This window comes from Microcaecilia unicolor, chromosome 1, assembly GCF_901765095.1.
Source record: "Microcaecilia unicolor chromosome 1, aMicUni1.1, whole genome shotgun sequence".
In the NCBI taxonomy this organism is placed as follows: Eukaryota; Metazoa; Chordata; class Amphibia; order Gymnophiona; family Siphonopidae; genus Microcaecilia; species Microcaecilia unicolor.
The window spans coordinates 644,321,349-644,347,471 of record NC_044031.1 but is presented as its reverse complement, the minus strand read 5'-3'; the positions used below and the strand labels follow the sequence as shown (position 1 = coordinate 644,347,471).

At 44.1% G+C, this 26,123-nt stretch overlaps 1 protein-coding gene across 2 annotated transcripts in view; it reads left to right on the top strand.

The window, feature by feature from the left end:
* The window catches only part of LOC115482310 (transmembrane protein 176B-like), a 220,363-nt gene that overhangs the window by 148,302 nt on the left and 45,938 nt on the right, over positions 1-26,123 (top strand). For both annotated transcript variants that reach the window (XM_030222029.1, XM_030222011.1), the window contains exons 2-4: positions 6,611-6,878; positions 7,947-8,057; positions 21,381-21,437. In XM_030222029.1, coding sequence (XP_030077889.1) covers positions 6,630-6,878; positions 7,947-8,057; positions 21,381-21,437 — 417 coding nt within the window. In that variant the 5' untranslated portion in view covers positions 6,611-6,629. The remainder of the gene's footprint in view (positions 1-6,610; positions 6,879-7,946; positions 8,058-21,380; positions 21,438-26,123) is intronic.

The window sequence follows — 26,123 nt, the reverse complement described above, 5'->3', positions numbered from 1 at the left end:
TCAGCAGTCCATGCAGATGACTATTCAGCTCCTGCAGCTACTAGGGTTTGTGATAAATTATCCAAAGTCCCACCTTCTTCCAGTACAGAAACTAGAATTCATAGGCGCTCTGCTGGACTCTCAGACAGCTCGTGCCTACCTCCCCGAAACGAGGGTCAACAATCTCATGTCTCTCTTTTCCTGGGTACGGGCGTCGCAGCAGATCACAGCTCTGCAGATGTTGAGATTGCTCGGCCACATGGCCTCCACAGTTCATGTGACTCCCATGGCCCGCCTTCATATGAGATCAGCTCAATGGGCCCTAGCTTCTCAGTGGTACCAAGCTGCTGGGGGTCTAGAGGACGTAGTCCTGCTGTCCACGAGTTTTCTCCAATCCCTGCATTAGTGGACAATTCGATCCAATTTGGCTATGGGACGTCCCTTCCAAATTCCTCAGCCGCAAAAATTGCTGACCATGGATGCATCTCTTCTGGGGTGGGGAGCTCATGTCGATGGACTTCACACCCAAGGGAGTTGGTCCCTCCAGGACCAAGATTTGCAGATCAATCTCCTGGAGTTGCGAGCGGTCTGGAACGCTCTAAGGGCTTTCAGGGATCGACTGTCCCATCAAATTATTCAAATTCAGACAGACAATTGGGTTGCCATGTATTACATCAACAAGCAGGGGGCACCGGATCTCACCCCCTGTGTCAGGAGGCCGTCAGAATGTGGCTTTGGGCGCGCTGGTACGGCATGTTTCTTCAGGCCACGTATCTGGCAGGCGTAAACAGTCTGGCCGACAGGTTGAGCAGGATTATGCAACTTCACGAATGGTCGCTCAATTCAAGAGTGGTACGCCAGATCTTCCAAGTGTGGAGCACCCCCTTGGTGGATCTCTTTGCTGCTTGGGCCAACCACAAGGTCCCTCAGTTCTGTTCCAGACTTCAGGCCCACGGCAGGCTAGCATCGGATGCCTTTCTCCTGGACTGGGGGGAAGGCCTCCTGTATGCTTATCCTCCCATACCTTTGGTGGGGAAGACTTTGCCGAAACTTAAGCAAGATCGAGGCACCATGATTCTGATCGCTCCTTTTTGGCCGCGTCAGATATGGTTCCCTCTCCTTCTGGAGTTGTCCTCCGAAGAGCCGTGAAGATTGGAGTGTTTTCTGACCCTCATCACTCAGAACGAGGGTGCTCTTCTGCATCCCAACCTCCAGTCCCTGGCTCTCACGGCCTGGATGTTGAGGGTGTAGATTTTGCCTCCTTGGGTCTGTCGGAGGGTGTCTCCCGAGTTTTTTCTTGCTTCCAGGAAAGATTCCACTAAGAAGAGTTACTCTTTTCTATGGCGGAAGTTTGCCGTCTGGTGTGACAGCAAGGCCTTAGATCCTTGGTCCTGTCCTACACAGACCCTGCTTGAATACCTTCTGCACTTGTCTGAGACTGGTCTCAAGACCAACTCTGTAAGGGTTCACCTTAGTGCAATCAGTGCATACCATTACCGTGTGGAGTTGCGAGCGATCTGGAACACTCTGAAGGCTTTCAGAGATCGGCTGTCCCACCAAATTATCCAAATTCAGACAGACAACCAGGTTGCCATGTACTATGTCAACAAGCAGGGGGGCACCGGATCTCGCCCCCTGTGTCAGGAAGCCGTCAGCATGTGGCTCTGGGCTCGCCGTCTCAGCATGGTGCTCCAAGCCACATATCTGGCAGGCGTAAACAGTCTGGCCGACAGACTGAGCCGGATTATGCAACCTCACGAGTGGTTGCTCAACTCCAGAGTGGTGCGCCAGATCTTCCAAGCGTGGGGCACCCCCTTGGTGGATCTCTTTGCATCTCGAGTGAACCACAAAGTCCCTCAGTTCTGTTCCAGGCTTCAGGCCCCCGGCAGACTGGCATCGGATGCCTTCCTCCTGGATTGGGGGGAGGGCCTGCTGTATGCTTATCTTCCCATCCCTCTGGTGGGGAGGACTTTGTTGAAACTCAAGCAAGACCGAGGCACCATGATTCTGATTGCTCCTTTTTGGCCGCGTCAGATCTGGTTCCCCCTTCTTCTGGAGTTATCCTCCGAAGAACCGTGGAGATTGGAGTGTTTTCCGACCCTCATCACACAGGACGAGGGGGTGCTTCTGCATCCCAACCTCCAGTCTCTGGCTCTCACGGCCTGGATGTTGAGGGCGTAGACTTTGCCTCTTTGGGTCTGTCAGAGGGTGTCTCCCGCATCTTGCTTGCTTCCAGGAAAGACTCCACTAAGAGAAGTTACTTCTTCCATTGGAGGAGGTTTGCCGTCTGGTGTGACAGCAAGGCCCTAGATCCTCGCTCTTGTCCTACACAGACCCTGCTTGAGTACCTTCTGCACTTGTCTGAGTCTGGTCTCAAGACCAACGCTGTAAGGGTTCACCTTAGTGCAATCAGTGCATACCATTACCGTGTGGAAGGTAAGCCGATCTCAGGACAGCCTTTATTTGTTCGCTTCATGAGAGGTTTGATTTTGTCAAAGCCCCCCATCAAACCTTCTACTGTCATGGGATCTCAATGTCGTTCTCACCCAGCTGATGAAACCTCCTTTTGAGCCACTGGATTCTTGCCATCTGAAGTACTTGACCTGGAAGGTCATTTTCTTGGTGGCAGTCACTTCAGCTCGCAGAGTCAGTGAGCTTCAAGCCTTGGTAGCTCATGCTCCTTATACTAAACTTCATCATAACAGAGTAGTCCTCCGTACTTACCCTATGTTCTTGCTGAATGTGGTGTCGGAGTAAGTCAATTGTCTTGCCAACATTCTTTCCCTGGCCTCGTACCCACCCTGCTGAACGTCAGCTGCACACATTGGACTGCAAGCGAGCATTGGCCTTCTATCTGGAGCGGACACAGCCCCACAGTCAGTCCGCCCAGTTGTTTTTCTTTTGATCCCAACAGAAGGGTAGTGGCTGTCGGGAAACGCACCATATCCAATTGGCTAGCAGCTTCCATTTCCTTCACTTATGCCCAGGCTGGGCTGACTCTTGAGGGCCATGTCACGGCTCATAGTGTTAGAGCCATGGCAGCGTCAGTGGCCCACTTGAAGTCAGCCACTATTGAAGAGATTTGTAAGGCTGCGACGTGGTCATCTGTCCACACATTCACATCTCACTACTGCCTTCAGCAGGATACCCGACTCGACAGTCTGTTTGGGCAGTCGGTGCTGCAGAATCTGTTTGGGGTTTAGAATCCAACTCCCCCCCCCCGGCCCTTTTTAAAATTCTGTTCCAGGCTGCATTCTCTGTTAGTTGAATAGTTTTAGGTCAGTCTCAGTTTTGTCCTCGCTGTTGCGAGTCCCAATTGACCCTGTTTGTTGTTTTTGAGTGAGCCTGGGGGCTAGGGATACCCCACATGTGAGAACAAGCAGCCTGCTTGTCCTTGGAGAAAGCGAAAGGTACATACCTGTAGAAAGTATTCTCCGAGGACAGCAGGCTGGTTGTTCTCAGCAACCCGCCCACCTTCCCTTTGGAGTTCTCTTGCCTTGTCTTTGCTTGTGATTTGACTGAGACACGTTCGCGATTTGGGCGGGAAGGCGGTCACGCATGTGCACGCGAGGGCTAGCAAACGTTTGTTGCTAGGAAGATCTCCAATCTGGGGCTGCCGTTGGACGTCACCCACGTGTGAGAACAATCAGCCTGCTGTCCTTGGAAAATACCTTCTACAGGTATGTAGCTTTCGCTTTACAGACAGAAAACGGAAGGCAGTCCAATAAGAGAGGTCCCTCAGTGGAAAATGGCTAAGGAATCGTGTATTTAAACAAATATGAGTTATCTTGTTGGGCAGACTGGATGGACAGTGCAGGTCTTTTTCTGCCGTCATCTACTATGTTACTATGTTACTATATTTGTTGGGTAAGAACTTGGTATGCATGTGCTTAACTATAAGTGGCTTTTTAAAAAAAAAATTTTTATTATTGACCAAGAAGAATGAAGGGGTAAAAGTACATAAGTATTGCCATACCGGGAAAGACCAAAGGTCCATCAAGCCCAGCATCCTGTTTCCAACAATGGCCAATCCAGGTCATAAATACCTGGCAAGATCCCAAAAAAATACAAAACATTCTATATTGCTAATCCCGGAAATAGTGGATTCTCCCCAAGTCCATTTAATAATGGTCTATGGACTTTTCTTTAGGAAGCCGTCCAAACCTTTTTTTTAAACTCCGCTAAGCTAACTGCGTTTACCACATTCTCTGGCAACGAATTCCAGAGTTTAATTACACGTTGCGTGAAGAAATATTTTCTCTGATTTTCGTTTTAAATTTACTACATTGTAACTTCATCGCATGCCCCCTAGTGCTAGTATTTTTGGAAAGCGTAAACACGCTTCACACTACCCGTTCCACTCCACTCATTATTTAAACAAAGTGACATACTTTGAGGACGTGAAGGAACCCTGGATACAAGGCTGAAGTAGATTTATGAAAGCTGGTTGTCTTAAGCAGCTTTTTCTTTAAAAGAGTAAATGAATACAGGCTGGCTTCTGGAGTGTAGATGGCACTGAGCATGAGGAGAGCAAAATTCAGCCCTTAGACTAGGGAACACTGGTGAGGGAGGAAGGACATAAATATTTAGTGCTTCATGATGAGCATCACCAGACTTATAAGGTTCCTGTATCTATATGACTGTGCGATGGATCAAGCAGTTAAAGAAAAAGAGGGGGGATGGGGAAGAGACCTGTCAACTGCAAGCAAGACATTTTAGTGATGCTATATAATAGATTTTTCTTGTCCTATACAAATTTATCTTCTATATTTTCATGATACTCACTGGATTTTTCTATATTTGCATGACCTCACTGGAAGCAAATTAAAGTACCTTTCAAAAAGAGACAGGAAATAGCTGTAAAAAGAAACAAACAAGAAAAAAAAAAAACAGCCAGAAAGGAATGAAGAAGGGACTGTCACGAACTAAAAGGACTATGCAAAAAGTCTTCATACCAGTGTTTATATCTTCAGCTTGGAGAAGGGATTGCTGAAGGGAGATATAATAGTTCTGTAAAAATAAACTGAGTGGAGTGGAACGGGTAGACATGAATCGCTTGTTTTACTCTTTCCAAAACTTCAAGGACTAGGGAAATGCAATGGAAGCTACTAAGTAGTATATTTAAAACAAACCGTGTTTAATTACACTCTGTGTAATTAAACTCTGGAATTCATTACCAGAGAATTCTTGCCACAGGGTTTAAAAAAGGTTTGGATAATTTTCTACAAAAGTCCATAAGCCATTAAGGTGGACCTGCGAAAATCCACTGCTTGTATTTCTAGGATAAGCAGCATAAAATCTGTTTTACTGTGTTTGGAAGCTTACCAGGAACAAATTGTATTTAATGTTTTGGGTTTTTTTAAATTTGGATTTTGCTCACACCTTTTTCAGTAGTAGCTCAAGGTGAGTTACATTCAGGTACACTAGATATTCCTCTGTCCCAGGAGGGCTCACAATCTAAGTTTGTACCTGAGGCAATGGAGGGTTAAGTGACTTGCCCAAGATCACAAGGAGCAGCAGCAGTGGGATTTGAACTGGCTGCCTCTGGATTTCAAGACCAGTGCTCTAACCACTAGGCCACGCCTCATGCCTTCCCAGTGCTCTGTGAATAGTGCACAAACAAACCCTGCTCTTATTGCTGGGAAAAAAAACCCGCTAGCTTGGCATTGTTCCCTCTAAGCTGAGCAGGAGACCTCCACCTACAGTCCTGCCAGTATGGGGTGCTGTTTCACTATTACACTTTCAGTAGGGAAGGACAGGCAAGCTCTGCAGGACTCCAGGGAACCTGCCTGTCCCTAGTGATTGAAAACACAATATTGAAGCACCCCACTGCCCCTCCCCATCCGCTGCAGCAATGCAATTGAACTTCTGCTCAGCTTAAGGGAACAGTGCAGCTCCCAGCAGGCAGTGGAAGGATTGAAGAGGATTTGTTTTGATTTCCAGTTATAGTCTGCTGGATTTGATTTTTTTTTTTTTCTTTTGGAATCGAAAGCCCTAAGTGTAAGTGCCAGTACTGAGAAATAAATGTGGGAGTCCAAGCAAACCTGGAAGTGAAAGCACACATTAGTTCCTGTTTTTTGTGCTTAAATATAAGCCTTAAGTTAAAAAAAAAAATAATACATAAATTTAAAGGCGCAGAGGAGTGAGTCCAATGTATGCTTCAGCCAGTTTTGCCTGGTGCATGCACACAACAGATGTGCTTATCATGAAACTTCTGCGCATGCGCCAAACACATTCCTGCACCTTGCTTTCACTTTTACAGTGCGCATATAGTTTAAATATTTCCTTTTGAGTATTGTAGACCTATTTTTTTTTTCTGCACTGTTCCATTAGTATGGGATCTGCACTGTAAGCTTTATCATGGGAGTTCTAATAGTACCGACTTATGGGCCAGTCGTGACAAGAGCTAGGATTGGAACCCGTAGAGTCCGCTAGAAATCCTGATTGAATGCGTTATAGCTGTCTTATTGCTTTGAGTAACAATGATGTAACAAGTTCTTAACAAATCTTTGTGACCTGTTTTTATGGAACATTTGATGCTTTCTTGCAGGACAGGTTCTTATGCCAATTTACACACTACAAACGAATTCACACATTTTATATCTTTGTGATTTATGATCTTGCCTTGTAGCAAACATTTTTGCCACAACATGTCCTCCAACGTTGTGAGTGTGAACGGTGCAGATGTCACAACAAACGCCTCTGACCGTACAGTTATCAACATTACCATAAACCAAAGCTCATCCCTCATGTACCTGATGGAGTCTCTGAAGTCTCTGGGTAAAGGCATTGGATCTCTGAGTAAAGGATCTCTGAGTAAAGGTATTGGATCTCTGGGAGTCAAAACAATACCAGTACCTGGAATTACCATGTCCAAGGGTGAGCAGAAAACACTTGGAGTAAGTGATATCGTCTCACTTGTCTTTAAAAAAAAAAAAATATATATATATATATATATATATAGGCAGCATAGAATGTGCTGATTATATAGGGTTTTATAAAAATGTAAACTCTTTCTTAAAGCTCATTACCCATACAGCTTAACCTTGAGGCTTATTCTTGGTGGGCAGTATGACCTTGGAATGAGAATGGAACTGTGAAACTGAGACCAGGATAAGATCCCATTACTGGCACCATCTTGCTCTGTGAGCTTACAAACTTCTTTATAGGGGCATTGCAGAGTGGGGATTTGAAGGGAAGTGTGTAGAAAGAAAAGGGAGAATGTGTTATCATTTGCCCTTTAAAAGTGGGCATGGAAGGGAAAGGATTTAGGATTTTAGCTCATGTATGTTCTTCAGTGTAATTGGCACAGTATTTTTCTGATCCCATCCCAGAGGGGTACAATCTATTTATATCTGAGCCACAATGGGATTTGAACCAGACTGCTCCCAACCATTATCCTACTCCTCCAATCCACAAGTAAAGATACTAAGTAACCAAAAAATGTAAAAGTCAAAGGGACAGTGTACAGGTTCCTGGAGTAATTTGAAATTAAAGGGGCAAATATGGGAATAAGGCTTGAAAGTGATTCAGATTGATAGTCACATCCTGCTTCTGGGAGAAGTCTGCTGAGGTTATTGTATTCAAAGTCTGGTATAAGTTTCGCATGTTTGAACATTCCTAGAGACCAAAATTCTGTTTACTTGGAGTGGCAACTGGTTAAAGAAATTCACTAAAATTGCAGCAGGTACCGCAGAGTCAAAGTAGAAACAAAACATATGGGCAGATTGGCTGGCTGTTTTCTCAAGAAGGGACCAGTTAAATTATTACAGATCAGAAATAAATTTGAAATGGGTGATTTAATGGACAAATGCTGATATTAGGAAGAGTGATCTCTTTCACAAAAATGAAACTATTTTATAAGATCCTGGAACACTGTTAAGTCTCTCTTGATGTACTGTAACATTTCCAAGTCAGCAGGTACAAGCAAGAATTTTAGTAATTCTTTTTTGCCTTCACTGTTATAGGCAGTTCAGATAATCGTTGGCTGTATCTTATTTGCCTTTGGAATTCTCGTTTGCTTTGGGCCCTACAATCCATTAAATTGGAATGGAGTCCTCTTCTGGACTGGTGTCCCAGTGAGTATTCAAAATGCTGAAATTACTTTGTTTGGAAAGTGAGCTGATTTTAATCCTACCCGTAGAAATCTAGTAGTGTGGTCAAACAAATGAAAAGTATTAAATGTGTAACATTTCCATCAGTCTATTGCTAAGGACATTCAGGGGCTGATGCTGGAACCCAGCAAATCTCACAGCTGGTGGTGCTGTCCTGTCTAAACTCTGTTTTACTAACAGTGACAGCTCTTGCTGGACTCTTTTCACATAGAGAATTAACAGTGTACTTAGATACTTTGGTATGTAACTCCCTGGATTCTTCCTATAATAAGGGAGTCACAATCTTGATGCCATCTTACTCCAGTGGATCAGCAGGAAGATTCTCTTTCAGTGCTCTCTGTGTGACTGTATTTACATTTCTCCAGTAATGAGGCCTTTGCTGGTGGTGGTGCAAAATAAACTACTGTACTAGAAAATATTGATATTCTGGGGTGTGACATCTAAAATAACCATTTACAGTAGAAAATGTAGCTTCTGATCTTCTCAACACCCCCCTTCTGGAATTTTGGTCCCCTGGGAATGATGGTGGTTCCCCCTTCCTAGGACAGCTAGTGACACCCTTTTTTATATACCACATCTGTAGTGTCTGCTGTCCTCCATCTGTACTCTATCAGCACCTTAATGCATTGGCTGGATGAGCTGATGCCCTACAGATTGTCTACCAAATTTCTTGTTTGAACTGCCTGAGGTGTTTTTGTTTTTTTAATCCTCCCCCACCCCCCCCACCCCCGTGGAACTCTAGACATCATCATAGGAAATAGTAGGTGCCACCTGGAGATGGGAGGTTGATAATCTCCCTCTCATAGTCCTTACTCTCCTACAAACCTCTCTTGACTAATTTATAAACCACAATACTGAATCGGTGGTAGGCATGCAGCCAAAGCCCCTAACTTTTTGGCTTGGGCTCTTCCAGCTTCCCAGAAAGCTTTATCTAACATTGGTGACATAGTGACGGCAGAATGGTCCATGTGAGGAGCTGTTGCATTTTAACAGCATATCCGTAAACCAGGAACAGCATTGGGATGCGGAGGGACAGTTTCTAGCTGGGGCATGTAGGGAGGAAGGAGGAAAGTCGGGGAATATTGGAAGGAGGGTTGAAGGCATGGAGTTGTTTGAGAGGTAGAAACTGGAAAGGGAGAGACACAGAACAAGATGTTGAGGATGAAGGGAGAGGTGGGAAAGTGGATGCTGGGGAATTGGGGGTTGGCTCTGTCACTGGGCAAACTAGTGATCTGCCTAGGGTGGCAGAATTTGGCCTATTCAGGTGTTTGTTTATTTCCAATGCTAGTGTAAACTCCCTGGTGGCAGAGCAAGGTATTACAATGATGGTACCAAATATGTCACAGTGTTTCCCCAAAATGACTCAACACCAACCAGGGAGTTTAACAATAAAATAAAATATTTTTTTTATTTGAATTATATTTAAATGTTAATTAAATTTTACCAACTTGCAAATTTAACATATGTTTGACTAGGGTCAAACAATTATATATTTCTTTTATTGGGGAAGCTAGTTAGGGAAATAATTTTAAGTTCATTTGAAAAGGTAATTGCTTTACAGAAGGAGGTAGGGTTTAGGGTTTTTCTTTATTGCTTTTTAAAGCTCAGGATAGTAGGTGCTCCGGACCAGGTTCCTGCCTCTAGCTGACAGTAAAAATACGGTACCCAACGTTAAAGAAAGAAGAAGAACAGAAGACATACAAGAAAGCGGGAAGAAAAGCTAAGTGTACTGAGGTTAATATACAAAACAGCACAAAGACTGACTTATAAAGGGCTAACCAAAGGAACATGGAAAAAACACAAACTATACTTACCTGCTTGATGGATGAGGGACCTGAAAAAGAAGAGGGGAATGTTTAGACAAAGTTTTAAGATTAAATGCATATTTAGTTAATGAATTTTGCTAAGGTCAAATTATACTTATCAGATAAAACGTTGAAGTTGATCTGTTGAGTTGTTGATGTACTAAAAAAAATTTGTTAAACGGATTTGAACCTTACACATACCCATAACATAAATAAAAAGAATAATTTATTGAATTATCAATGTAAATGTCATTTGTTTTCCTGAGTTACAACAAATTATATAACCAATTTAGTTTCATTCCTCTCCCCGTTTAAGAAACAGGGAGACGTGGCTAGTGTTAATGTCTGTACTTTAGCCCTGTTCGATACACGATATTTTGCCCAAGGTATTCTAAGAGTATTGTAGGGTGAAGTATCATGTCCACGGGAGGTCACGATTACACTAGGAAAAAAAACAATGTGGGGGGGAGGGGCTAGTAACTGCATAACAGAACACCTATCTGAGTTGACCAAAAAGGCACCTAGGGGCTGATATTCAGGCTACCAGAGAAAGCTCAGATATTCAAGGCCTGTTTTTTCTGGTAATCGGCATTGACTATCCAGTTTAAACTTAACCGGTTAAGTTAATATTCAGAGATAACTGGTTTTAAGTTCTTAAACTGGCCAAAGATATTCCATCTATTTATGCGGACCAATGTGGCTTCTTACAATAGCCAGCTATATGTTGACTATTTGGAGTAGCTGGCTATATCGCACAATACAGCCAATTATCTTCTAGCCACTAACTGGGAGTATTCAGCAGGGGATACCAAGAATTAACCCAAGGTGGTATATTGCAGAAAAAGTTGGACACGGGCAATAAACAATTACAACAGTAAATATATTCAAATGTTGGCATAGTATGCTACTTTAGTATCAACACAATACACACAAACTTTAATAGCATAGGGTGTAATTGGAGATGAAACATATAGGCAGATAAGTTGAATAGAATATGTGTATGAAAATGATCTTCGCTAGAGTAAGAGTAGAAAAGTCCTGCTACGTTATGTGTAGCCAATATTTGGTCCTTGTGTGTGTGTCTGGCTAGCTAGTTGGTTGCCTCTTCCATTAGAGGCTTGGGAAACGTGGCATGGTTTGGCTTCTTCCTGAAGTAGGGATATGAGGACTGTCTCCATTCCATAACCAAATCTATCCGGATTGATGTAGATCTAGTTGGTTTCTCTTCTCTAGCCCATTGTTGAGCTGAATGTAGATTTTGTTTTACCCCTTTTCTTAGGAATGGGATGTTAGATACTGACTTCTAACTTTCAAACTTGTCCTTCCCAGGGTTGTTCTTTAGCAGAGGATGGACACACTACAGCCCTGTTTAATGGTGTTGGTAGCTGCTTATTAGATTTTCATGGATTTTTTGGCCCCTGCTTGCCTGCTGCATTATCTTTTTGATGAGCAAGGGTTGAGGGAGCAGGTGGTTGGTTGGTAGGCTTCTCCAGGATTTTGTCAAGGACCTCCATTATTGGATTGAAGGAATCCTATTCCTTTGTAAGGAATAACAAGTACCGAGGGCACTCAATTTTTATCAGTCGCCTGTGTGGAACCATGTCAAAGGCTTTGCTAAAACTCAAGCACACTACATCTAGTGTCCCTCCCACGTCCAACTGTTTGGTTACAAAGTCAATGAAATCAGATTTGTCTGACACAACCTGCCTTTAGTGAAACCAGTTAAGAGGAAATAGGCTGAGGAGGAATCTAACATACTCTTTCACGGAAAGGGTGGTGGATGTGTGGAATGGCCTCACTGTGGAAATCGTGGAGACTGTGTCAAAATTCAAAAAAGCATGGGACAACCGCGTGGATCCCTTGGAAAAATGAGGCGCTAATGATTACTGAGGATGGGCAGACTGTTAGGGGCCATTTGGCCCTTATCTGCTTTCATTTTCTATAATGGCCACATCATGAATGACGCTCACTACTCCTGCAAGTATAAGAATTTCTTCTTTTTGAAATTGAAAAGGAGCAGAGCATCCCGGGCCCCAGTCTTCCCAAGGGCAGGTTTCAGAACGGTGTGGCATGATGAAATTTACCAAGGCAAAAGACTTTTTACTTTCCTTAGTGTCAGCTGCACTATTCTGAACAAGTGGGATGTACCCAAGCAGATTCGCTGGTAGGGGAAGACAAAGCCACCCCCCCAAAAAAAAAATTTTTTTTTGACTTCTCTGCCACAATCTACACTAGCTGTGGCTAACATGACCAACCTGTAATGCTTTACAAAGGAATGGAATGATGACTATGTTGTGGCCCAGCAGCTATCTTTTGGAGAAACCACCCGGACCTCTGCCCAGGAAGCTACCCAAGTCGAGTGAGCCCTCAATCCTGAGGGGGCACCTGTCTATCACTAGAGATGCAAGTTGACTCTAGAGCTGACTTGATCCATCTCACACAAGAGGCCTTGAAAGCTGCCTAACCCTTTCAATGTCCTTAGGAAGAGATGAAGAGAGTGGACAGACAAAACAAATCATTCATGTCCTTCAAATAATATATCAACATCCACCGGACATCTAGCTTAAGTGCATGGGAGCCCTTCTCCACTAGAAGGGTCAACAGACTACCAGTTCATATGGAATGGAGAAACCACCTTGAAGAACTCTGCAAATACACAGAGCCCTCTGAAAAAGAGGTATAACCCCCTACAAGATGAAGCCTGCAACTTTGAGACTCTCAGAGCTGAAGCGATTGCAATTTGAAAACTGTGTCATGGGAGAATCCTTAATGGTAGCTGATTTCAGCAACTGAAATCAAACCCCGGAGAGCATCAACAGAACCAAGGGCAGGTCCCAGGATGGCAAGGAAGGTCAAACAAAGGGATGCAAATGTGCAGCCCCTTTTCAAAAACTAGGCTACCTCCCTAATGTGTAGTCAAGGAGGCACCCAGGATTTTACCCTGAAAACTGGAAAGAGCAGCCGCCTGCACCTTCAATGAATTCAGTGCCAGGCCTTGATCCCAGGCCCTGCTGCAGGAAAGGAAGGATGTTTGGAATCTGTGCCTGCCTAGCACATAAGTTCAAATACCTTCCAAATGTTCACATAAGTCAGGGACACAGATGTCTCTTGATGCTTGTGCAAAGAAGAGAACTGTGGACTAGAAAACCCACACCTCTCTAAGCACTGCCTCTCAAGGGCCAAACCATAACCAAAAAGGGATCTGTATCTTCCATTTCTACTGGCCTTTGCCAGAGAAGACCCCAGCCCCTGGGCAGCAGAAGTGACTTGCCTACCAAAGGACTCAACAAATTCAGGCCCACTCATTGCCTCCCACAGGGACCACCTAGGGGCCTGACACACTGTAATTGTGCAGGCCAGAAAGCTCCAGTCCCACCGGCAGAACCAGTCTCTCTGAATCTATTGGGACCACAAAAGGACCTTGGCCAAAAGAACCACTGTCCACCAGTGGTGTGCTGGAGCAGGCTCTCACAGGCTCGAAAGAGCCGGTTGTTAAGTTTTGAAGAATTTTGGGAGCCGGTTGTTAAAGTAGGGCCCTCCATGGCTAATTTAACAACTGGCTCCCAAAATGTGGGCTTGGGCCCTCTGCTGAATTATCTTTTACTTTGCTGGTGGGGATGCTGAGCCCTGCCAGCCAAGTAAATAGAATACTGCTGCTCTCTGCTCCTTGTTTCCAGCTTTGGGCAGCAGGCTGGGACTTCTCGAGCATGTGAGAGAAGTTCCAGCATGCTGCTCAGAGCAAGACGTTGGGAGTGGTGGCAGTCCACTTATTGGCTGCCTGCAAAGGTATGCCTAGCGTACCCGCACGAAGGGAGGGAGGAGAGAGAGGTAAGTGTTGCTCCCCCCCCCCCCCCCCCCACACACACACCCCCCGGCCACCCCTGGCCCTTCCAACTGCAGAGCTGGCTACGTTCGGAGAAAGAGCCTGTTAAAAATTTATCAGCACACCCCTGCTGTCCACCCAAAGGCACCCTCTCCTCATGGCAACCCCTTGTCACCGAGGGCCGTTTAACTTTTTCTGCTTGAGTTAGGAAACTGGAGAGGCTGTCTTATCCATGTTTTTCACTAACTTTCCCAGGTCCTCCCCAAACAGCAACCACCGTTGAAAGAAAGTTGACTGAGGAACCTTTAGGAGGCTGTTCAACAACCCAGTGGAGCAACCACAACCAATAGAGAGCTACCACCGAGGCTTCCACTTACTGGGAGGCCAGATGCACCAAATCATAGGTACATCAGGCAAAAGTGCCATGCCCAACTCCAGGTGAGAAACTTGTGGAGGCTCTGGCAGCTTGTACCAATGTAGCATAACCCTCGGATGGCTGCCCAGACGCTGCAAGCTCCAGAGGAAAACCCAGCTTAAGCTGCTCCCCCAGTCTTCACGTTATCTTCCTTGGGGCTGAATCCCCTGGAGCAGGCACAGCAGTCCTTCATGACTGAGACGAGTACTTCCACCTAAGGGCTCTTCTAATACTTTTGCACCTGAGGGCAAAAGATGCTCAAGGGCCTTAGCCCCCTGAGGGCATCCAGGGACTCCCATTCTGCCAAAAGAGGCGAGAGTGAGAGTTTGTGAAGGGGAAAATTTGTCGGTGGCCCTGCCAGACCTTCCAACTGAGGGTCTCCATTTGAGGGGTCAGCTGCAGGTGCTGCAGTGAGCCCAAGTGCCTCTGAGTACATCAAAAGGGCGAGCCAGATCACATGTGACCACTCCTCTGAGGACAATCCTGCTGCAAATCTGAGTCCAAGGGGTGGTCTGTGGATTCAAAAGGCACTTCAGATAATCTGGGGATCACCTTGCCCCATTCAGGGGCTCTGAGGTGGCTCAGTCCCCATGCAGCCTTGGGGCCTCGCCACTGGTTGAAGCACCAGCCTCTGCTTGCAGGGTTTCCTTAGTCATCTGGGCTAAGCCTCAGCCCCAAAAGGAATCTTTCCTCTGCCTCCCCCCCCCCCCCCCCCATGCTGACTCAAGGTGGGTGGGAAAGAAACATGCTTAATCCCTCTGAGCTCCAGTGAGGGCTGAGAACACTCCTGCAGGAGACAAAATGGCCATATATTGAGAGCTATATTCAATACAGGACAAGCTAAAGACTAAAAATACATAGAAGATAAGCAAATCATTACCACCTTGCTATGAAAATTAATCAACAAAGCACATGTGCATGTGAGGCTTCTAGAGCTAGCTTGTCTGTCTTCATTAAACCTACATCTGGACACTCCAGCTTCTCTAATGATGGCCTACTCTCCCTGTCCTAACAACCTGCTTTGAACAGCCTTACCTAGCAAAGCACAATACTAACATCCTAGCACTAACAAATTAATTACACTCAGTATATTATATCTCCCTTCCAGCTGTCTATTCTCCAAGCTGAAGAACCCTAAGGTCTTTAACCTTTCCTCATATGAGTCATTTTATTGGCAGCTGCAGGCTTGGCAGTATGAGGATGGGCTAGCGTGGTGCAGAGCTAGTTCAATTTAAATATTCTTGGGACAGTTGGAGAGGACTTTTTTTTTCTCTTTCTTAATCCTTGGAGTTTTTGCGCACACACACATTTGAATTCTGCACTTTTTTTTTTTTTTTGTCAACTGATAGTGGTGAACATTTTAAATTAGACCCAGGCATTCAGTGCCAGGCTTTGTCCAGGCACCAGCATTGAATATCTGGTCAGCAATGATACCTGGAAGTTATGTGGATAAATCTATTATTCAGTGCTGTTCCCACTTAGCTAAACAAGGCAAAGTTACTCTGTTAGATATGCGAGCGCTGGCATTCAGTTTTAGCTGCTGCCTGCATCATTTTCAGGACTGCAATGCTAGAGGAAATGTTCAACACCACCGCCCTGTTGATTACTTCTAAATATCCCCTTCAGCTTGGTGGTTTTTTTTGCACAATTTCCTCCCCATTTTTATATGGGATGGATCCCCTCTTCTGTTTTCCACCTTGGTTTCTACCTTCTCTAGCTCTTAGGTTTGTATGTCTCCCCATTTATCAGCCTTTGACCCTTACCCTTTAGCATCTCTCTGCCTTCTACAGTGTCTTCCCTAACACCCAGCAAGATCCCCAGTTCTGTCCTTTCCTAGATGGGTCGCCTCCCTAGGCACACACACCCTTCCACCTTTCTCCACCCTTCCTCATAGTGCACACACATCCCCAGAAGAGGAGGTGGTGTGCGGCTGCAAATCTGGCCATATCCTCCTATGTAGTCTACCTCCATACATGGCTTGCACATCCATGCATTTCCTCCTGATTGTGGCAGGGAGGAAGAGAAGCTGAGGCATTGGAGAATTCTGCACAAACTCTGTATTGCAGTTCTGTAGAATTACCAATAAATGTTTGTTTTTGAAGGGACCTCAAGGTTAACATGGGGGGGGGGGGGGGGGGGGGGGGGGGAAGGGGGCAGGCAGGCACTAGAGATACAAGTCTGAATCATGCTCTTAAAACAAATGCTTTCACCTGCACCTAAAACTGGATTTCTTCATTATGTGACCCCTTACATATATTTAAACCCAATTATTTCAAGCACTTCAATGAAAGACCACAGATATATATGGGAACACTTCCATTATATTTAAATATCTCTCAAGAGGTAATGTCCGTAACATAAATCAAACCTGACCAGACATGAGTCTGCTATAAAGATTACTACCTCAACAAACATCTGCAAAGTGTCCTAAAACCCTATCTCTTATGACAAATTTAATATCAAGTTTATTTAAGATGTTTCTATCCCACTCATCAGACTGGCCATCTTATCACTGATTTTTACAGACTAAAATGGGAAGCAAAGGGTGGGGGAGGGGGAAGGAGGAACTACAGGAGTATGGCTAGGATAGCGAGGGAAGCGGGTACATAAAGGAAAGCTGAGTAGGCTAAGAAATGTGTCCAATGCCTTAAATATATAAAAAAACAGTTAATGAAGGGCACACATTCTGACTTAAGTGCTTTATTAATCCTATATGTATAAAAGGTATATAGTACCCCTTGGATCTCTTTATATTATACTGCGTATATATACACTAAGCAGCTTATTTTCAAAGCACATGGATGTCTCAAAATGCCCAAATGGATGTTCATGTGCTTGAAATGTCCAAATCTTGACTTTTGTAAAGGTAGAAGTGGGACGTACAGTACTGCAGTATATCCAAATAGCAAGAGGGCGTGTTTTGCAGTGTGACTAGGGAGGGCTCAAAATTAGGACGTTCAACAGCAATAACCAAAAGGGAAGAAACGTCCAAGCCTAAAAAGGCTATTTCAGTCATGTCCAGGTACAAAACAGTGCCTTGACCAGTGGAGGGATTAAGGCATGTCGCCTCCCTTATCCCCCAGTGGTTGCTGTGTCTGTTCCTGTCTCCTGAAAGTGGAACTGAAAGGGAATACCAGACTCTGACAGCTTCAGGTATTATAAGCATTATTAGCTAAGCAGGAAACAAGTCTGAGGAGTAGCCTAGTGGTTAGTGTGGTGGTCTTTAAACCAAGGGACCCAGCTTCAATTCCCACTCTAATTGTGAGCACTCCAGGAACAGAAAAATACATACTGTACATGAATGTACACACTGCACTAGCTTTCAGTTAACATAGTAAATGACGGCAGATAAAGATCTGTACAGTCCATCCAGTCTGCCCAACAAGAGAAATTAATTTTACATGGTACGTGATAACTTTATATGTATACCCAAGTTTGATTTGTCCTTGCCATTCTTAGGGCACAGACCGTATAAGTCTGCCCAGCACTGATCTTCTACTGAAAGTTCTGAAGCTAATGTCGAAGCTCCTTAAAATGTACTCCAGCCCATCCATATCTTTTCAGTCACCATCAGAGCATAGACCATAGATGTCTGCTCAGCACCGGTTTTGCTTCCCAATTACCGATGTTGCCACCCAATCTCCACTAAGATTGTCGATCCATTCCTTCTAAACATGATTCCTTAGTGTTTAGCCCACGCATGTTTAAATTCCATTACTGTTTTCATCTCCACTACCTCCTGCAAGAGGTCATTCCATGTACCCACCACCCTCTGTGTGAAAAAATGCTTCCTGATGTTACTCCTGAGTCTGCCCCCTTCAACCTCAATTCATGTCCTCTAGTTCTACCGCCTTCCTGTCTCCAGAAAAGGTTTGTCGATTAATACCTTTCAACTATTTGAACGTCTGTATCTCGTCGCCCCTGTTTCTCCTTACCTCCAAGGTATACGTGTTCAGGTCAGCAAGTTTCTCCTTGTATGGCTTGTAACACAAATCCCATACCATTTTTGTAGCTTTTCTTTGCACCGCTTCCAGTCTTTTTACTTCTTTAGCAAGATATGGCCTCCAAAACTGAACACAGTACTCCAAGTGGGGCCTCACCAATGACTTGTAGAGGGGCATCAAAACCTCCTTTCTCCTGCTGGTTATACCCCTCTCTATGCAGCCTAGCATCCTTCTGGCCATGGCTGTCGCCTTGTCACATTGTTTCTTCACCTTCAGATCCTTGGACACCAACACCCCAAGGTCTCTCTCTCCTGAGTCGAGCTTACTGAGGTAGCTTATATATTTAAATACAGTAAGTACTCTTTCTGGAGGGCTCACAATTACAACATAAGAGGTAAATCAGAATCTATATTTGGGTCACTTGGTTTGAAGTCTCCTGCATTAACCACTAAGCTGCCCCTCCGCTTTGCAGGGATGTCTTGTGTGACCATTCTTCTAAGAATGCTGCTAGATGGACATCTTTGTCCTTCAATTTTGCTGTTCATATTATGGGCTTTCCAGTTTGTAAAACAGCTATTCATGCTGGTTGTCCTTGGCACATGGGACACCCATCTCTGCATTTTCAACATATTTGGGGGGGGGGGGGGGGATACATGTGGGATGGATGTCCATTCTAGATGTCTCTATTCTGACTTGAACATCCTTTTAAAAATTCCCCTCCCTGAATATTGACTAAAAAGCAAAAACCACATTTCAGAAACATCAATACTAATCAATAAAGTTCCTCCTTTTTTTTTCTAGAATAATGAAGGAAGACAACATACTTAACAATTGTAAGTGCAACGGGTGCATAACAAAACCTAGGGCCCTGTTAACAAAGGCGCATTAGCGTTCTTTAGCGCGTGCTGTGTAGATGCCCACAGTATTCCTATGGGCGCCTACACCGCGTGCTAAAGAATGCTAGCGTGCCTCTGTAAACAGGGCCCCTACAATGTTTCACCTCGCAACCCATATACAAAAAAGTCACAGCTTTTTTTTTTTTTTCCTCTTTGATTTTTGCCTCTGTAAGGGCAGCACAGAATCCCTCCATTGCCAGACTTCTAAGTCACCCCCCAACCTTGCAAAAAGGTACTTACAGCCTTAACATAACATAACGGCATCACCTCCCAGAACTCAAACAGCAACAATATATGAAAATATTTAATTCCGTGCCCTATCTCACCAATATACTACCTACTGAGAATATAACGAATGGGACCTGCTACATATCTCAGCACAAACTACATGCTAGCAGAAAACCTAACTTGGTCACATGTGCAAAACAGACAGACCCTCAAATATGAAACAAGGGACCACAGGTTAGTATTAGAGATGAAGGCAAAAACTGAACTGGAAACGAAAAGAACTCGCTCTTGCATGTATAAAAACATTGGAGAAACAAAAATGCTTATTCTGGGCAAATTACAAAGACATCAGATTTGCATTTCCCATAGCTGACAATTCCAATCAAAATAATCTTTGGGCTTTTTATTTTTATGTTCACTTTGGTCCCAGCGTGTGCCCTGGTTTTTTCCTCCGAGATCCGCTGTCCACTTGTAACTTCTTCTCCTCTCTCCTATCTTTCAGTTCTCTCTCACAATCATGAATGACTATATCCTGTACAGTGTGGTGGGTGCAGCTCTGTCTAGTTGGGCAGACTGGACAGACCATATCTGCCATCATTTACTGTGTGTTCTCTCTGACCTGTTAATTACTTGTCTAATTTATGCACTCACAATTTAGTCTGCTGCTCCTTTTTATTTTTTCACCTACATCTCATTTCCCAGCTCACTCCTTTATCAGCCTCTTATTCCCTTCTGTCTTTCCTCGTAACTCCCCATTTTCTACATTTCAGCATTCTGTACTCTTCTCCATCCTAGCTCTCCTCTCTCTCTCGCTCTCATCCCCTCACTTATTCCCAGTTGGTTATCCATACAGTCCTTTTCTCCTGTCTTATCCCCAGGCACTATATCTATCCAATTGTTACCAGCCCTATTTCCATTCTTCTTGCTCAACTCCCCAGCTGGTTTCTCCCTCGGGGTAGATACAGGGCACCGTGGAATCGTATCTCGTCTGTGTCCAGCATCTTCCCTTTCTGTTCTCCTCCCTGTGCAATCAGTGTTTCCTCAACTTTCCAAGCCCTCTTTCCCCATACTATAGTCAAGCACCACCTGTTCCCCTTCCTTCCCCTGGTTCTCCTGTACTGCAGCAGCCAACAGTGTCCCCTTTCTGGTCTGTGCTGGTCAAGCAGGTATAGAGTGAGGCTCCATTTCTTTTTTTTTTTTTTGTCTTTGTAGCAGAGGCAGTTAATGAGCTCTGGGCTCAGCTGCAGCTATAACAGTGATGTGCAGAGCAGGAGAAAGGGTACTGATGGATTCTGTGCCCCAAGGTAAAGAGCCAAGCTGCAACACTAAGGGTTGGGGACGATTTAGTCTTCCCGACTAATTGTCGTTCATAGGAGTTGCCTAGTTTTTAGTGCAGTGGACTTTGATCCTGGGGAACTGGGTTCAATTCCCAATGCAGCTCCTTGTGACTTTGGGCAAGGCACTTAACCCTCCATTGTCCCACGTACCTATGTATACTATGTAAACTGCTTTGCATATAGTTCCAAAAAGCAGTATATCATGTCCCATTCCCTTTCCCTTTGTTTTGGTTGCCCTTCTCTGTACTCTAAGGGCCCTGTTTACTAAGGTGTGTTAGTGTTTTTAGTGTGCACACTAATCATGTAGGTGCCTATAGGGGTATTGTAAGCACGCACATGGTTAATGTGCATTAAAAACATTAACGCGCCTATAATGCTGCTTAGTAAACGGGGCCCTAATTCTGCTAGCTTTTCAGATACTTGTGGAGAGATATAGACACAATAAGATTCTTTCCTAATTCCCAATATTGGCTTTTTTTGACTGCTGCTACATACTAATCAGATATTTCAATGTAGGGTCCATGATATTTAGATCTCTTTCCTAGATGGCAATCTCTAATATGGAACCTAGTATTGTCTCACAATTTGCAGCATTGTTAACTCTAAATAATTTGGTGTCTTCTGCAAACTTGAAGACCTCACTCACTATTCCTGTTTACAAACAATTTGTAAGTTGTGCAAGTCCAATTGGAGTGGATAAAGTTGGATATAAACTTAAATCCATCAGAACAGGGAACATTATTGCATCTGTCTTGTGACTCTTGAAATTGTATAGTGTTTAAACACACTAGTTTTGCTTAAAATGTACATCTTTTTTGTTTGTTTTGTTCCTTTTACAGTTCATATTCTCTGGGGTAGTTTCGGTTCTCACTGAGAGGCGTCCAACCCGCTGCTGGGTGAGTAGCTAATCTGGCTGCATTTAAAGATGTGCAGTCAGTTTTAACATTCTACTGAGGTTCCTTTTCCGCCCCCCCCCCCCCCCCCCCCCCCCATTAAATACACATATTACATGACACTGTGTTTCATTTGTGATGCGTTTGAAAAATTGATGGCTGCCATGTTTCTATCTTGGTGACTTGGCATCAGACTGATGCTGTTGGCAGAATCCATCCCAGTATGAGCTGCCAGTGTAGTACTGAAGAGCAGCATGGGATAGGGATTTGGATGATTGCAGGAAGGTGTGTGTGTGGGGAAGAATGAGGACAATGCCTTTGATTTGGCTGGTAGGGATATCAAATGTAAGGCTATTTATTTGTTGCATTTGTATCCCACATTTTCCCACCTTTTTGCAGGCTTACAGTATGCCATAGTGGCAATCGACATTTCCGGAATGAGAAATACAAAGTGGTATTGCATTAAGTACATAGATGGTAAAGTAAATTATAGATTAAATTAGATAATCAGTTCATTTCGGCATGAGAAATAAGGTGGTGGTGTATTAATATCCGTTAGTGACCGAGTTACTGAAGCAGTCAGGTATAGAGAGTTCATTTTTTTGTCTAATTCTGGAAGAGTTTTGTTGTCTGGTATTTAGGATGGATCATTGTGGTATACCTTTCTGAACAGGCTGGTCTTCAGTAATTTTCGGAAGATTGTTAGGTCGTGCATTGTTTTTATGGCATTTGGTAATGCATTCCATAGTTGTGTGCTAATGTAGGAAAAGCCGGATGCGTATGATGATTTATATTTAAGTCCTTTGCAACTGGGGTAGTGGAGATTCAGGAATGTGCGTGCTGACCTTTTTGCATTCCTGGTTGGTAAGTCTATGAGGTCTGACATATAAATCGGGGCCTCACCGTGAATGATTTTATGAACCAGGGTACAGATTTTGAACGCAATTCGTTCTTTTAGTGGGAGCCAGTGCAGTTTTTCTCTTAAGGGTTTAGCGCTTTCGTATTTCGCTTTTCCGAATATGAGTCTGGCTGCTGTGTTTTGGGCAGTTTTGGAGTTTCTTAATGATTTGTTCTTTGCAACTGGCGTAGTTGGCATCACAGTAATCTAGGTGGCTTAGCACCATTGATTGTACCAGGCTACGGAATATTTCTCTTGGGAAGAAAGGTTTTACTCTTTTGAGTTTCCACATTGAGTGGAACATTTTCTTTATTGTGTTTTTCACGTGGCTTTCTAGTGTGAGATTTCTGTCAATTGTGACTCCAAGAATTTTCAGGCTGTCCGAAACAGGAAGGGAGTAATCCGGGGTATTTACAGTGGTGGAAATAAGTATTTGATCCCTTGCTGATTTTGTAAGTTTGCCCACTGACAAAGACATGAGCAGCCCATAATTGAAGGGTAGGTTATTGGTAACAGTGAGAGAGAGCACATCACAAATTAAATCCGGAAAATCACATTGTGGAAAGTATATGAATTTATTTGCATTCTGCAGAGGGAAATAAGTATTTAATCCCTCTGGCAAACAAGACCTAATACTTGGTGGCAAAACCCTTGTTGGCAAGCACAGCGGTCAGACGTCTTCTGTAGTTGATGATGAGGTTTGCACACATGTCAGGAGGAATTTTGGTCCACTCCTCTTTGCAGATCACTCTAAATCATTAAGAGTTCTGGGCTGTCGCTTGGCAACTCGCAGCTTCAGCTCCCTCCATAAGTTTTCAATGGGATTAAGGTCTGGTGACTGGCTAGGCCACTCCATGACCCTAATGTGCTTCTTCCTGAGCCACTCCTTTGTTGTCTTGGCTGTATGTTTTGGGTCATTGTCGTGCTGGAAGACCCAGCCACGACCCATTTTTAAGGCCCTGGCGGAGGGAAGGAGGTTGTCACTCAGAATTGTACGGTACATGGCCCCATCCATTCTCCCATTGATGCGGTGAAGTGGTCCTGTGCCCTTAGCAGAGAAACACCCCCAAAACATAACATTTCCACCTCCATGCTTGACAGTGGGGACGGTGTTCTTTGGGTCATAGGCAGCATTTCTCTTCCTCCAAACACGGCGAGTTGAGTTCATGCCAAAGAGCTCAATTTTTGTCTCATCTGACCACAGCACCTTCTCCCAATCACTCTCGGCATCATCCAGGTGTTCACTGGCAAACTTCAGACGGGCCGTCACATGTGCCTTCCGGAGCAGGGGGACCTTGCGGGCACTGCAGGATTGCAATCCGTTATGTCGTAATGTGTTACCAATGGTTTTCGTGGTGACAGTGGTCCCAGCTGCCTTGAGATCATTGACAAGTTCCCCCCTTGTAGTTGTAGGCTGATTTCTAACCTTCCTCATGATCAAGGATACCCCACGAGGTGAGATTTTGCGTGGAGCCCCAGATCTTTGTCGATTGACAGTCATTTTGTACTTCTTCCATTTTCTTACTATGGCACCAACAGTTGTCTCCTTCTCGCCCAGCGTCTTACTGATGGTTTTGTAGCCCATTCCAGCCTTGTGCAGGTGTATGATCTTGTCCCTGACATCCTTAGACAGCTCCTTGCTCTTGGCCATTTTGTAGAGGTTAGAGTCTGACTGATTCACTGAGTCTGTGGACAGGTGTCTTTCATACAGGTGACCATTGCCGACAGCTGTCTGTCATGCAGGTAACGAGTTGATTTGGAGCATCTACCTGGTCTGTAGGGGCCAGATCTCTTACTGGTTGGTGGGGGATCAAATACTTATTTCCCTCTGCAGAATGCAAATAAATTCATATACTTTCCACAATGTGATTTTCCGGATTTAATTTGTGATGTGCTATCTCTCACTGTTACCAATAACCTACCCTTCAATTATGGGCTGCTCATGTCTTTGTCAGTGGGCAAACTTACAAAATCAGCAAGGGATCAAATACTTATTTCCCCCACTGTATTGTGGTGGGTTTGTTCGTATTATATTGTGATGAGAGGATGAGACATTGTGTGTTTTTCTGCATTGAGCTTTAGTTGGAATGCATCCGCCCATCAGTTCATTATTTGGAGGCTGTGTTTGATTTCATTTGTGATTTCAGTTAGGTCTTGTTTGAACGGGATGTAGATCGTGACATCGTCTGCGTAGATGTAGGGATTAATGCCTTGGTTGGATAGCGATTTGGCCAGTGGTGTCATCATCAGATTGAAAAGGGTAGGTGAGAGCGGTGATCCCTGGGGTACTCCACATTCAGGTTTCCATGGTGATGAGGTATTCGAATTAGCTAACACTTGGTATGTTCTTGCGGTTAGGAAGCCATTAATCCATCTCAGTACGCTTCCTCCAATCCCGAAATATTCTAGGATGTTCAATAGTATTTTATGACTAACCATGTCGAACGCGCATGTCGAATTGTAGGAGAAGTACACTGTTGCCAGTTGCAATTGTTTGAATTTTGCTAGGAGAGCGGTTAGTACTGTTTCAGTGCTGTGGTTGGATCGAAATCCTGATTGTGATTCGCGTAGTATTGAAAATTTGTTTAGTCGGTAAGTTGCTTGGTTACCATACTTTCCATCAGTTTTACTGCGAGAGGGATGGATGCTACCAGGCTGTAGTTGGTTATGTCCACTTTTTTCTTTGGTTTTTTTTTATTGGGGTGAGTAATATATCTCCTTTATCCTTAGGGAAGAGTCCCTGTTGTAGCATGTAGTTTAGGTATGACGTGAGGTCTGTTATGAAGCGTCGAGGGACAGATTTTATTAGGTTGTTGGGGCATATGTCCAGTTTGCAGTGAGATTTGGCAAACCTGTTGATTGCTTGGGTGACAGTTTCGTTGGTCAGCAGTTCGAAGTTTGTCCAGATTCGGTCTGCTGGATACTCATCGGTGATTGGGTCCAGATAGTTAATGAATTTTTCGAGGTTGGTGGTGTTAAGTGGTAACGTGGATCATAGTTTTATAATTTTCTCATTGAAGTGTTTAGCCAGGCTGGCTGCTGATGGGGTGTCCGTGTTAGTTGTGGTAACTGGTGTGGTGTCAAGTAGTTTGTTCACGAGTTGGAAAAGTTTGTGTATCTTTGTAGTCTGGCCCTATTTTGGATTTGTAGTATGACCTTTTGGTTTGTCTTGTATATTTGTATTTTCTTTGCATTTGTTTCCATGTGTTAAGTGTGTATTCAGCTTTCATTTTTTTCATGCTCGTTCAAGTCTTCTTACTTGTGTTTTTAATTCTTTCAGTTCTTTGTTACCATGGTATTGAGATGTGTCTGCGTGAGGTTCTTATTTGTAATGGTGCAATTTTGTCTAATATGCTTCTGCATCTGTTGTCCCAGTTTAAGAGGTAGTGTTTGGAGTCTGTCTGTGCTGTCCATTCGTTAATGTAAATCTGTTGCCAGAAAGTTACAGGGTCAATTTTGCCTCTCGTGGTGTAGGTTGTGTGTTCTTGCTTGTGGTATGAGCCCTTTTTTCGCCATTGTAGGGATAGGTTTAGTTTTGTGGTGGTCTGACCATGGTATGTCTGTCCGTTTTGCATCTATTAGTATTAGGTTTAGATCTGAGGATAATTTGTGTGCAATGAGGTCGAGTGTGTGTCCTCTTTACCCCATTTCCCCCAACCTATACTATCCTATCCTGCCTACTCTCCCTTATCCTAATCATACATTATCAAGCTTCAACTTTATCATGTTTCATTACTGTTTAAATTTCTCTCACTATAAGAGTTTGTTTTTGGAATTACTATGTAAGCCGC